General features: G+C 40.1%; 1 protein-coding gene across 1 annotated transcript in view; it reads left to right on the top strand.

Annotated features, from left to right (window-relative positions):
* The window catches only part of SH3YL1 (SH3 and SYLF domain containing 1), a 55,773-nt gene extending 52,478 nt beyond the window's left edge, over nt 1–3,295 (top strand). The window contains exon 10 of the mRNA XM_082481123.1: nt 2,745–3,295. Within this exon, the coding sequence (XP_082337249.1) occupies nt 2,745–2,944 (200 nt within the window). The 3' untranslated portion in view covers nt 2,945–3,295. The remainder of the gene's footprint in view (nt 1–2,744) is intronic.
* Nucleotides 3,296–14,581: the final 11,286 nt, after the last annotated feature.

The raw sequence follows: 14,581 nt of genomic DNA, 5'->3' as shown, positions 1-14,581 counted from the left end.
ATGCTTTTAAGTGACAGCGGGTAGCAAATGGGGCAAGGACACAGTACTCAGTGTTCATAATCAGCTGTAGTCCTTTAAGTTTTCTGTATCTTTGGAAAGATACATGTGCACAGGGGCAAAAAGAGGGAAGGGAAATGCATAAAACAATCTTGTTCATCTGACAGAGCAAACAATAATTGGAGACATGATTGTAGTGCATTAAATGCACTCCTACACTTTAGTATCTCACACGCACTTCTTTTGTTCCACCTTTTCATGTTTTAATTTGTGGCTGGTTTCCCTTCTTTTATTTTCCTACTTTTACTGAGCCCATTTCAGTATACTTAATAATTTGTATAAGAGGAATTACGGTCTTACTCTTGATGCAAGTTCAGCCATGGAGGAGGTAACTATTACTTACTGCCATTGCTATGAGTCCAGCATATTGAAGTGGTGGTGACAGTTCTATTGAATATAACGAAAAGAAGCTCTCACCATCACTTTTAGCACTTTCAGTGTCTTCTTTTGTGCTGTCAATTATCTAATTTTTCCAAGTATATTAACATAGTTTGGGCGTTATAAATACATCGTAACTCTAATTTTCCTTGAGTGATTATCCATTAGAACATTTAGGTTATGGAGACACACATGGTTAAGAACTCAAAATATAAGGATTTGTAGCCTTCATCATAATGTATAAAATGCATTTTTACCCATGCATGCTGCCTGAATGTGGCACAGGGGTAAAACACACCCTCGCTTCCTTTTTATATGCAACTGAGTCATAACTGTTTTCATGCCTTGGCACCTGAAGAGTCCTGAGCCACAGTATTTTCTTACTGCTCTTCAATTAAAACCAGGAGTAAAAATTCAAAGTGTCTTTTACTTTGGGGGTTTTTGCTATGATTTCCCCAATCAAAATATCTAGCTTCAAACCACACTTTGCATGGGAACACATCATGTCATCCTGGCTGCATCAAATGCTTGAATTCTTGGAGGAAGATCATGTAATTACTGGATAGTCAGTCTGTCAGGGTTTCAAGTGTGAAAGTAAAAAAGATATTTAGCAAAGCTGCTTTGCTGCCTTTTTTTGGTAGGAGTAACTGGTGGATCACATGGGTATTCTCATCTGGTTTTGTTTTCACATCAGAAGAAATAGTGGTGTGTGACTTCAGATCTTGGATATCAATATCAGGAGAGAGAGACTGTGTGATCAAGGAAGACAGCATTTGACTTCTCTACAGCCAACACTCTCCCTGCACATGGCCAAATAACTTTTTATTAATCTTTGATGATTGCCACAAGTACAGATCATGAAGGGAAAGAACCGGCCTATGGAATGAACATACATATTGACAGATGCTGGGAAAAATAATCTATGCTGCTTATCCATATGTCTATAGTACATTATTCTTCTCTGTCCTGTTTTAGCTACATTTTGTATTTGGGAGGCTTGGGGGAAAAGGATTTTTCCTTTCTTTTGGAGTGATAAAAGCAACTAAAAGAAAAGTTCTGCGGGTATTGGTTATTGACCACAGACTGCCAAAAAAAAAGTTGTATCACTGCTTCTCTCACCGTCCTTTCTAGCTCTGTTCTTGCAACGTATAGACTAAGAAGAGCTTGGGTTTTCCTTTTTGCAGCACATGCATCTAATGCTAAAAGCCTTTAATCTTGCATGCTTGAGTGTTTGTGCAGCCATCATGTCCGTATGAACAATACATCCCGAAATCTCTCCACTGACCTCTGTAATGTCTTCATTGTTTCCTCTTAACTAGTCTTCCATTGCACCTTTCATTTTTCACTTAGATGCATTAATGTGAGAGATTTAACTGTTTTCTAAATCAACATTAAGCAAATGCAACTACCTTGTATAGTTCAGAGAGTTAAAGGAATTGAGAGGAAACATAATAATTAGCAAATCAAAGATATTCATTTAGATTAAAAGTTCAATAATATTAAAGAGATATTGGCTGAAAAAGTGTCAGCAGGAATGGAGGCTGGACAATAGCATTCAAGACTTCAGATGATTTTAAAACTAGATCAAAAGACTCATGGTATGTTTCCAGCCCCAGCTAAGGACTGAAAGAGTTATTTCAGAGACTGGTGGAAAGAGAATAAAAGCCATTTATATATGTGATCTAAAATACCACTATGCAAGCCAAGTCACTTCCAGTACACCGAACCATAATCAGTTCTTTCCACTAGCACATTTTGTGGGTTTTGTTTAATGTGTGAGATACACCAAAATCCTAGACACTGCAAGCCCTATGGAAAAAGAAGGGAAGTGCTGTGGATATTTTGTATTTTACCATCCTTTATCCTGAGTATTGATAAAAAAGTCAAATCCCTGCATTGAGTTTTGCAGTTTCTATGAAGAAACTGTCACAGAGAACACATTCCAAAACCCGACAGTGGTTCTGTTCAACAGTCTTTCAAGAAGCACTTGCACTTTCTTCAACACACCAATTTCATTCCCACTGTCTCTCTTTGGGCATGTGAGGCATATAGAAAAAATTGCTGATGTTTATTTTGTATAGAATGCTACTTTATTAAATAGACAATGCTGATAGGCTAGAATCCAAATTTCACTTACCTAAGAACGTAGTGGAAATGGAGGGGTTTTTCATCAGCAGTTTATATGCTCAGATAAATTATTTTGGTGTCTTTGTTACTGTTTTCTACTGGCATTTAAGAATATTTTATTTAAGAACTTATGGTATTTGCAGTTTAGTAATTTACTTTTTGTTTAATTTCTTTCACTTCAGGTAACTCTTGGAGTAATCCAGTAGAAGTGACAGCACTTTATTCATTCGAAGGACAACAGCCAGGTGACTTGACTTTCAAAGCTGGAGACAAAATCACAGTCACAACCAAAACAGATTCCCAGTTTGATTGGTGGGAAGGAAGAGTAGGAGAAAAAACTGGTATCTTTCCAGCCAATTATGTTGCCATAAGTAACAATTAAATTTGTATAGCAGAAAATGTTGAAGCAGTAATATATTTACACTGAAAAATATATTTTAACTTTTAAGATTTTATTAAAATTATATTCTTGATCAAGACTGTTCTAACACAAAATTGAAATGCATTAAATGACCTTAACTTTCCCTTAAACTTATTTCTTAAATAAACAGTAGGTGATAGTCAATTTATGATGAAATTTTATCTGAGAAAGTTGCTATATAAAAAGTACTCCAATTTGTGTCTAGTTTCAATTCTGTCTTGCTATATGGATTTATTTCTTACATGAGGGAAAAATTGCAAAAAAAAATAAAACTAGACATGCTGAAAAAATACTGATTTCTATTAAATTATAATTTATGGTCTCTTTCATAATAAATGCTTTCAAATTTGCTTCAAACCATCTCTGAGTTGGAGTTCTTTACTTTTACTAAACACAGATATTTTTTCACAGGTATGACAAAAAAAATTACCTTTATACTTGGTTTTAAGAATCACTTTAGGCATTGCAATTTTTTTTTAGTAACTACTTTAGGTCCAGTCCCCAGAGTTTTGCCCTTGTTAGGCATACAAAGACCTTTTTTTAAACAACTCTTAACAGTTAGGCAGTTAAGCTTCTCTGATACCTTGTCTTATATTGCCCTCATCATTGAAGAATTTAAGCACTTCCAAAAGTTTGTTTAATAAAATGCATGAATAGTCCCTCCCAGAAAATAGATAAGCTTATGATGTCCCTTGATTCCTTGCTCCACAGATGGAAAGCAAGATAGAGAAATCTCTGCCTGGTTCACAAGTGAGCTTGCATGACTCCTCCCATTTAAGATTTCTTTAATGTTTCATTTTTAAGGAAGGAGCAATATAGAGTAAATTACGGAGTAAATAGAATAATTATTAACAGTACGATAGGAAAGATATTTCTGTAGGATATATGTAGTAGTAATGTATAGCACTATCATTCTCAGATTTCAACTTAATTTTGAGTATTTTTGTAAATCAGCTTCATTTTACAGATGCAGATATTGAGGTGAATGTTGATGTGACAAACCAGAGCAGAGGTGAGAGTGAGACTTGGAGTTTTTGAGAACCAATTTAGTTTCCTTCTTGTTGCTGGATATGCTGAATTTGCCTCTTATACGGGGTTAATGCCAAGATGATAATTATGCTTCTTCAGTCTCAGCTTTTCCCCACTTCAAAATGTATGTTGTTAAGTCCTTGTTTCTTCTAAAACTGCCATGAGTATCAGATAGAAAATTAGTATGTGTGAACTTTCCAGCAATTGAGTTACAGTTGAACTACTGTTATGATCTACTGATCTGTCAGGTGCTGTTTAGCTTTAAGTTATGCCATCTCAATGGCAAGGTTAAGCCTAGGATAGAGGTAGACTTATCATAATTAGAAAATCACTCTGTTCCACTCATTGGCAAAAGTTTCTGGATTTCTTTCAGACGGGGACACACGGTTTTGATAAACAAACTCAAAATGAGACAGAAGAGGCTGAAACCATAGTCAAATGCGTTTACTACCTTTCAATGAAAATCCTTCATATTATTGCTTCATAGACAAGACAGATGTATGTGAGCTGTCTTCAGACAGATACCACCACCAAATGGATCCATACTGCTTGCAGATATTTTTTTACATAGTTTTTTCCAACCAGTTGGAGCGTAGCTGTAGTGGAAGTGTTAGTATATGCCTTTAGAAGGACTGTTGTAGCATCTGCCAATTTGAGGTGAGAAAGCAACTTCTGTGTTTGGCTATCTTTCATAGACTGCATCTGTTGCTTATTAAGCAAGAAAACATTAAATCATCCAATATCAAGACTCAGTGAACATGATTAATAATAATATCATAGTCTCAGAAGCTAGCTATGCCACATACTCACAAAGAATCGCTCCTGCATTTATTATACCCTGTTGCTGCACTTTAGTTATGCAGTACAATCTGAAGCATCCACTGGCAGAATTGTGCTGTAGTACTTCATTAGCCATTTCCAGAATGCTGGCTGCTTTTTCAGCCAGTGTACTTGCCTTTGTGTAGGGTTGTTAAAGCTTCTTAAATTGTCTCAAGTGTCTTCTTCCGTGAAACTGTCAGAATTTATGAACTTGCACAGAAAAATCTTTTTATTGTTTATGTAAATTCAGTTTCTTGGATTGCCTTAGCTGACTTCAGGGAAAAATGAGGGCTGTCTAATCTAAGTGCTCATGTTAGTCTCTAGACTGCAGGATAGCGCTGATTAATTACTCTATCCAAGCTGCATTTTGAAGGGGAAATATTAAATGGGAAGCATATCTCATACCTGGAACCAATAAGGTTAGAGGCCAATAAGGCAGACATCGTGATGGGAGTTTGTTATAGACCTCCTAATCAGGATGTAGAAGCCGATGAAGTATTCTATAAGCAGCTGGCAGAGGTCTCACGATCATCTGCCCTTATTCTTGTGGGGGACTTCAACTTCCCAGACGTCTGCTGGAAATACAATGCAGCAGAGAGGGAACAGTCATGGAGGTTCCTGGAGTGTGTGGAAGACAACTTCCTAACACAGCTGGTGAAGGAACCAACTAGGGGAAGTGCCCTACTGGACCTACTGTTTGTTAACAGAGAAGGTCTTGTGGGGGATGTAAAGGTTGGAGGTCGCCTTGGGCAGAGTGATCACGAAATGATAGAATTTTCAATCCTTGATCACATAAGGCGGGGAGCCAGCAGAACTGCCACCTTGGATTTCCGAAGGGCAGACTTTAGCCTGTTTAGGAGCATGGTCGAGAGTGTCCCTTGGGAGGCAGTTTTGAAGAGCAAAGGTGCCCAGGAAGGCTTGGCATACTTCAAGCAGGTGCTCTTAAAAGCACAGGAGAAGGCCATCCCCTTGTCTCGAAAAACGAGCAGACGAGGAAGACGACCAGCCTGGCTAAATAGAGAGCTTTGGCTGGACCTCAGGAAAAAAAGAAAAGTTTACATTCTCTGGAAAAGGGGGTTGGCAACTTATGAGGACTATCAAGATATAACAAAGCTGTGTAGGGGGAAAATGAGAAGGGCCAAAGCTCAATCAGAACTCAGCTTGGCCACTGCAGTTAAAGACAATAAGAAAAGGTTCTTTGAATATATCAATAGAAAAAGGAAGACTAGGGAAAATGTAGGCCCACTGGTGAATGAGACAGGTGCCCTAGTGGTGGAGGACACAGAGAAGGCAGAGTTACTGAATGCCTTCTTTTCTTCGGTCTTCACTGCTAAAGCTGTCCCTCATGAATCCCACACTCTGAAGGCAAAGGGGGAGGTCTGGAGAGTGGAAGATTTTCCCTCAGTTGAGGAGGACCGGCCAAGCTGGACATTCACAAGTCCATGGGCCCTGATGGCATGTATCCGCGAATGCTGAGAGAGCTGGCGGATGTTATTGTTAGACCACTCTCCATCGTCTTTGAACGGTCATGGAGAACAGGAGAGGTGCCTGAGGACTGGAGGAAGGCCGACATCAATCTTCAAAAAAGGCAAGAAGGAGGACCCAGGGAACTACAGACCAGTTAGTCTCACCTCTGTCCCTGGGAAGGTAATGGAGCGACTCATTCTGGATGTCATCTCCAAACACGTTGAGGAACAGGAAGTTATTGGAAGTGGTCAACATGGATTTACCAAGGGTAAATCGTGCTTGACCAATCTGATAGCTTTCTATGATGTTATAACTGGTTGGCTGGATGAGGGGAAAGTCGTGGATGTCATCTACCTTGACTTTAGCAAGGCTTTTGACACTGTCTCCCATGACATCCTCATTAGGAAGCTGAGGAAGTATGGGCTAGATGAGGTGACAGTGAGGTGGATTGAGAGTTGGCTGCGGGACAGAACTCAGAGGGTTGTGATCAGCGGCACAGAGTCTAATTGGAGGCCTGTAACCAATGGTGTCCCCCAGGGGTCAATACTTGGTCCAATTTTGTTCAATATATTCATTAATGACCTGGATGAAGGGACAGAGTGTATCGTCAGCAAGTTTGCTGATGATACCAAACTGGGTGGGGTGGCTGACACCCCAGAGGGCCGTGCTGCCATCCAGCGTGACCTGGACAGACTGGAGAGCTGGGCAGAGAAGAACCTAATGAGGTTCAACAAAACCAAGTGCAAGGTCCTGCACCTGGGGAGGAAGAATGCTAGGCACCAGTACACGTTAGGGGCGGACCTGCTGGGAAGTAGCTTGGAGGAGAAGGATCTGGGGGTTGTGGTAGACAGTAAATTATCCATGGCCCAGCAATGTGCCCTTGTTGCCAAAAAGGCCAATGGAATCCTGGGCTGCATAGGGAAGAGTGTGGCCAGTAGGTCGAAGGAGGTCGTTCTCCCCCTCTACTCTGCACTGGTGAGGCCACAACTGGAATGCTGTGCCCAGTTTTGGGCTCCCCAGTTCAAGAGGGACAGGGAACTGCTGGAGCGAGTCCAGCGGAGAGCAACTAAGATGATTAAGGGCTTGGAGCATCTGCCTTATGAGGAAAGGCTGAGAGAGCTGGGACTCTTTAGCCTGGAGAAGAGAAGGCTGAGGGGAGACCTTATTATGGCATACAAGTATCTAAAGGGTGGGTTGAAGGAGGATGGAGCCAGGCTCTTTTCAATGGTTCCAAGTAACAGGACGAGGGGCAATGGGCACAAGTTAGAACACAGGAAGTTCCGTTCAAATACACGGAAACAGTTCTTTACGGTGAGGGTGACAGAGCACTGGCACAGGCTGCCCAGGGAGGTTGTGGAGTCCCCTTCCCTGGAGATTTTCAAGACCTGCCTGGATGCAGTCCTAAGTAATGTGCTCTGGCAATCCTGCTTTGGCAGGGGAGTTGGACTAGATGATCTCTAGAGGTCCCTTCCAACTCTGATGACTCTGTGACTCTGGAACATTTTTTTCTTTATCTAAATATAATATTAGACAGAGAAGATTCAGTGGATTACCCTAATACAAGAAAAGCCATTGGTTGTCAAAAAAACCAACTTCTTGAAGCACTACAGAACTCTACTGCCTTATTCTACATGCCTTTGACACAGGCTGGACCAACCCACATCAGTGACCTTAGGCTAATTCCAAAAGTGTTTTTACAGTAAAAACGCTTTACAGTAAAAGGCGGTCTGCACAATACTGTAAACCAAGGGATCTGTAAGGAACAGGTAGTTATATAGCAGGTTCTCTGCAGTAGGTCTAGGAACAAAAACCTGGAGATATCCCAAGAGTCACCAAGTTCTGGTAAGAGAAGTCTTCCATGAAAGAAAGTCCATATATGTGTTCCTTTGCTACCGGATGCCTGACCCAGATCCAGAAGAAAGAGAAGATAATGAAGAAGATGGTGCCTCTAGCACAGAATATTAAACGTGTTTGTAGACCAGTTATGAGGTGCCTTTCATCCAGCTTTTAGTTAGGGGTTGGGAAGATGGATGTCTGTAGGACCAAAGCAGTAGGTATCTGTACTAGAAGTGAAGAAATGAGTTATGGAGCTATGGGGTTCCTTCAAGGGGATACTTAATAAAAGGTACAGAAATTACGAGCAAAATACTTCTGCTGTGGTGTTGAGCAGGTTCAATTCATCATCTTGCTCTTATAAGCAGTTACCTTCAGCATATAAACCAACTATTTTTATTGCTGAAGCGTAGCTAATCAGACAATAGTAATTTATATGTAATACAGGAAGTTTCCATATTTATTTTGTGACTATCTTTTATATATGGCAGCCCAATTTTCTGTCAGTCTTCGTAGGCTTTATTTTGAGCGAGGTAATTCCCAAAGGGTAATAGTTAAGACTCTAGGGTCTGTGTTCAACATCATCAGGTAACTTAACCATAATGCATCTTAACATTAAATGTTTCACCATCCTAAGTAGTCAAAGTAGAATTCTTTCTTGAAGGATCTTACGACTTACCATATTATAGGCTTCAAAATCTTGAATTTCATGGTGCTCAGAAGTAATTTTTTCTGTTGTACTTCTAAGCTTTTTTCTCAGGCTATGATTACCAGTGGGTCACTGGACTGGACTGTCAGTGTTGCAAGGTGCACTACACAGAATCTTCCTTCTGACATGTCTAGTTGGTGCATGTTCACTAACACATGTACACATACTGATGGCAGGTTTGCAAGAGAGTTTTCACCAACCCTGGCCTTCTATAAAATATCAAATGGTTTGTCTGAATGCATCTTCCCTGCTACCTGTCTGTTCATCCTTTCAGAAACTGAAATGCTTGCGTAAATGACACAGTTGAAGGACAAAAAGAATGAAGAGTTAGGGTTTTTTCACCCTCAGCATGAGTTTGGTCTTGCTTGGTTTCAAGTGAACTCAAAGATATTCCTCGTAATCGTTTAGAGGACTAAACAAGTTTTTTTGAGGTAAATCTGAGATTATTAAATCCTTACCATCTGTATCCATTTGTGATAACTTTCGTTGCTTACAACTGGAGAAAGATAAAGGGGAGAAGTTAGTCTTGTTCCTCTTTTAACAGTTTCCATAGTCTTCCTAAGGTGTATTTTCCCCCTTCCCATATTTTCAAACCTGAGTTTGAATTCATTCCTAATCTTCCTCTATCACCTATAGGAAGGCAATTCTGGAGCGTTAGATGTCTTAAAATGATGTAGCTTCTCCACTGGTCTGAGTTTGTTCAGTGTGTGCAAGTTTTTCCTTGTGAGGCTGTTCACTGTCCAATCCACTGTCATCAAATAAATTCTATTTTTCCACAATAAAAGCTTAATGGAGAATGTATGTTGGTGGTAACAAGGCTATCTGCAAAATCTATCCAGCAAGAGTTCAACTCACAGGAAGATCCTAGTGCATGCAATCTCCTCACCAGCTTTTGAATCAAGACTCGCTATCCTTCTATGTGGTTTCAAGTCATAAGACAACTTAGTTTCTTCAAATCCACCCTTTCTAGAGAATAAAGCTTCAAAAGACTTGATATCTGTTTCATCTTGCTATTTAGCAAAATTGACATTGGCTGACTACAGGGTCTGTTAGTTTTGCAAGGAGAATCCATTGAAAAAAACTCAGAAAAAGGCCCATAATTATTAAATACACCATTTTACGTAATGTTTGTGATGGTGAAACAATATCTGACAGTTCCATGCTTCCAAAATTTTCAATATTCAGAGTATTTAGGCAACCATCTGTCAACAAATTATGTCAGTAAGAAAAGCATTCAGCTTTTGTTAATGGGACAGGATGGTACATTTTAAAGTTTATCTTTAAACCATTAAGATTAGCTTAAAACCCAAAGTATTCATTGTTTTGTTAAAGGGCAAAGTAATTTGGCAGAAAATAAACCCCCTTGTGTTCCAGCCTGTATCAGAGGGGCTGAGGGCAGCTCAGCTTAGATTCTGAGTGATGCCCAATTCGGCGTTAGAAGTCCGGTTGCGTTCAATATGTATATTGAACTATCACGATTACGGATGCACAAATAACACCATACACAATTTGATCTTGCGGCATTCCGTGAACTAGCATGGCTACACTTAAGGAGTTTGGTCGCGTTCCCTAAGAACTCTCATGGCGGTATTAATGAGAAGTGTAGTTTATTGAAGCAACAGATGCACAAGTTCTCTTGATTGCCGGTGATAGTTACTGTCTGCAAAGCACGTGCAAATACCAAGGATGTTAGTAATACAGCCTGGCTACAAATGTGCTAAGTTATAAAACAACTCTGTAGAGATTTCTAAGTTTCCCGGGGAAGCGCTTGGTATAGCCAAGTGTTTGAATCTTACCCACAAGCGACCTTATGGGGGGGAAGAGAGGCTCAGCCCGTCGACTGGTCCCAGAAGTCAGGGGTGGTCGGCGATGGTATTTCCCTGACCACGTTGGTATCTTCCCTGACATTCCTCCTCTATTAAGCTATTTTTATACTATTTTTTACCTTTCAGGTGGAGCTTGAGGGACTCTAGTCATACATACTTTTGTTATGATTGGTGTAAAATTCTCTCACTTCACTTTTAAAGATATAGACTACAAAAAATTCAGAGCGCATACTTGGTGAGGAGCGGTCACACCTTGAAGGCAGGTAGCTTTTGGGATGGAGGTGTGTTTTGGTATTATAATGACATTATAATCAGCAAAGTTCACCCAAAGAATAGCATTTTGTCAAAAAATGACAGATCATTAGCTCAGGGTAACAATTAGGCAGCTTATCAGTTCCATTTGACCTTCAAGGGTTCCATTTGACCCTCAAGTTCCCATTTTATCACAGAGTTTGGCCGCAGTGTCTTCACTCTGCTCCATCCTCCGCACTGTTTTTCTTCTTAGAGTTACTGCACCCAATGTCATTAACGTCTAAGGTTGCCTAGGGAACCTTTGTGAAATGTATCTTTTGCACGCCAGCTGCACTCTGCCCCTGGAAGTTTCACCATGCTGTACTTTTCTTCAAAATGTGAATATAACTTAATTTCTAAGTCACCTCCAGCAATTTTCCCACACTCGTTTTATTCTGATACCACCCAAAGATACAAAGTGCAGGGGGAAGACTGAAAAAGGTTTATTTCTTACTTACAGGCATTTTGTCAGCTAGTTGTTAAGACACAAACAGTATGCAACTGTTATCAACATGTCTTTCTTCCACATCCATCTTAATTGATGTATCCACTTTAATTAACTATTTAAAATGGTATCTACTCTTTCAGAAATTTTAAAAAAAATTTGTAAATCTTATTTAGTATATTCCTAACGTCTCTTTGACATCTTCCATCATTTTGTCCATTTATGTTCATTTCTGATACTTTCAAGTACATGAACAAAACCATAATTGTAGTGTGTCCAGATTCTATTCTTTGTAATATCTGCTTTGCAAAAATCTGTTAATTTGCTAGTAATTTAACTCACAATTTTAAAAATAACTTTGGTAATAAGTATAACTGCAAAAGCTTTGATCTGACATTTTCCTCCACTCGTTTTTCCTTGCAGGCCATAAACAGACCAAAAAAATAGTTCTGTTAGGTGTAAGTGGAAATTTCCGTTGTGGCTACTATCTCCAATTCTTCAGCAAGAAGTAAACATGTAATCCCACTCTCCCTTCTCATATCAGGCCAAACATTCCCATTTATTGAATCCTCCACAAAAACATCTCAGGCTGGTCTTTTCTGATTAACTCTTCTGTTTCACTCTTTCTGTTTGTCTGTGCGCGCACACACACACACGCGCACGCGTGCATGCACTGGGTGGTTATTTTGGATCCATGTTTGTATAAGGACCAGCTCAGTCTGACTGAATGTCTTCCTCAGTGATGTTCTGTTCTGTTTGCCTTAATAGATCAGGAGAAGGACGAGTCCATCCTAAACCACAACAGGATGGCAGGCAGAAATTCCTCAGGATTGAGTACTGGCATCTCCTTGAAAAATGACTGAGTTTCTCCTTTAAAAGCTCACTAAATTTCTACAGTAGCTCGAATCATGCTTGCACAAATTTTGAAACCAGATTTTTACAACTTGTGTCAAACTTTATGGTCTTAAATCCGTATTGCATACATTTCTACCAATTCTATACATAGCTTGTGCCTATAGGATCATAAGGAAGACAAAAATAGTCATTTACGTAGCCTTTGCAGTAGGTCTTTAAAAGAATTGTCTGATCCAACGGGAGCTGAACTGCAGCTGTTTAAGTTGTTTTATTGTGGGTTCTTAGATGAACAGAACTTTTGAAATGTTGATCTTCTGTGTTACCTAAATATAAACACAGCATCCTACCTATACGCATCTATTTCTAAAAAACTTGGCCAGAACATTTTGAAATCAAATTAAGTTTTACTGAAAATCTAAACTTATCCAACACTTCAGTCTAAAAGTTCATGGGAAAACATTTGTGAGTTTTTAATTGGTCCCTGCTCTTAATTGAATTAGAAATAATGCAAAGAAAATCTTTTGGGCTTTTCCCATGCCATAACTAATGTAAGAAAAATAAATAATAAGAAATAGCGAGCTTCATTCTTTTGAAAAACTTTTAGTTAATTTCATCTAAAATTAAGTGCAAGTAGTTCCTTAAATGCCAGGAGGGTATGAACTAATGCATGCTGACCCCAACGCTAGATTGATATCCACGTGTTCTTCTATATCTGTGATTCATTCTGTAATTCTTTACCTACATCTTTTTTTTAATAGTAGAAATAAAAATTCCAGTAACTGTGGACTGCAGAGGAATTCTGCCATCTGTGTCGCTGAGTCTTTGCACCTGCCTTTATACAGCTTATAGGTAGCACTGCCTTTGGAGTTTTCTCCAAAGGCTCTTGAACCTGTTACCTGGCAAAGTTCACGTTCTGTTTAACATTATGGAAAAGGCAAATACACCTTGCATGCTTATGCATATTTCTAGCCTTCGGCTTGAGAATTTGTTTTATACAAAAGTCTATGTGAGAGGCAGAGGAAGCAATCTGGGCAGTGCCTAGAGGAGCTAAACTTAACTGTCTCCCACGTGGAAGATTTGCCTACCTGAAGAACAAGGAGCTACTTGCTTGTTGAACCTGAGGATGTTGTCTGTAGTGGTAATATGAGCCTGAAGGTCGTTTTAAGTATAGGAAGTGTTTCCATAAATTACTCTAATACAATTAATTCCATTCACAAAAGTAATAATCATAGTTAAAGTAGTTTTATATTGTAAGACATTTTGAAGCAAAGAATTTTCCCTCCTCTCTTCTTCTCTTCCACCTTTATGTCCTTCTCCAGTCTTGTACTATTCCTGTGCTGTGCGTGGCCTTTTAGTATCTGATCTGCAGCCCTGAGGAGAAGGACCTGGGAGTGTTAATTGATGAGAAGCTCAACATGAGCCAGCAATGTGCGATCACAGCCCAGAAGGCCAACCGTACCTTGGCCTGCATCAAAAGAAGCGTGGCCAGCAGGTCAAAGGAGGTGATTCTGTCCCTCTACTCCACTCTCATGAGACCCCACCTGGAGTACTGCATCCAGCTCTGGAGTCCCCAGCATAAGGAGGACATGGACCTGCTGGAGCATGTCCAGAGGAGAGCCACGAGGATGATCCGAGGGCTGGAATACCTCTCCTATGAGGAGAGGCTGAGAGAGTTGGGGCTGTTCAGCCTGGAGAAGAGAAGGCTCTGGGGAGATCTTATTGAGGCCTTCCAGTACCTAAAGGGGGCCTACAGAAGAACTGGGGAAGGACTTTTTACTAGGTCATGTAGCGATAAGACGAGGGGGAATGGCTTTAAACTGGAAGAGGGCAGGTTCAGATTGAACATTAGGAAGAAGTTTTTCACTTTGAGGGTGGTGAGGCACTGGAACAGGTTGCCCAGAGAGGTTGTTGAGGCCCCATCCCTGGAGGTGTTCAAGGCCAGGCTGGATGTGGCCTTGGGCAACCTGGTCTAGTGGGAGGAGTCCCTGTCTATGGCAGGGGGGTTGGAACTCGATGATCTTCAAGGTCCTTTCCAACCTAAACCATTCTATGATTCTATGACTTGCTGAATGCTTGAGGACTATATTTTACAGTGTCCTGGGCAATTAAACCTGACCTTCCTGTGGCCTCCTTCTAGACATCTGAGTAATGCTAACCACTGTACCAACTAGTTAGCTGAGGGGAGGAAGGCTAATTGACTGGCCTTGGGTGTCTAAATTTTCACATCATTCCTGTAATGAAAGTTGTTGTTCTGTCAAATCAGATATACAGTCTCACAACAAACACTATTAGAATTCTGAGTTTCTGAATGTCCTGTTTTCACA

The sequence above is a fragment of the Vanellus vanellus genome (assembly GCF_965231255.1).
Source record: "Vanellus vanellus genome assembly, chromosome: 3".
NCBI lineage: Eukaryota > Metazoa > Chordata > Aves > Charadriiformes > Charadriidae > Vanellus > Vanellus vanellus.
Note: the sequence above shows the minus strand (reverse complement) of the source record. Positions and strands in the feature narration are given on the sequence as shown.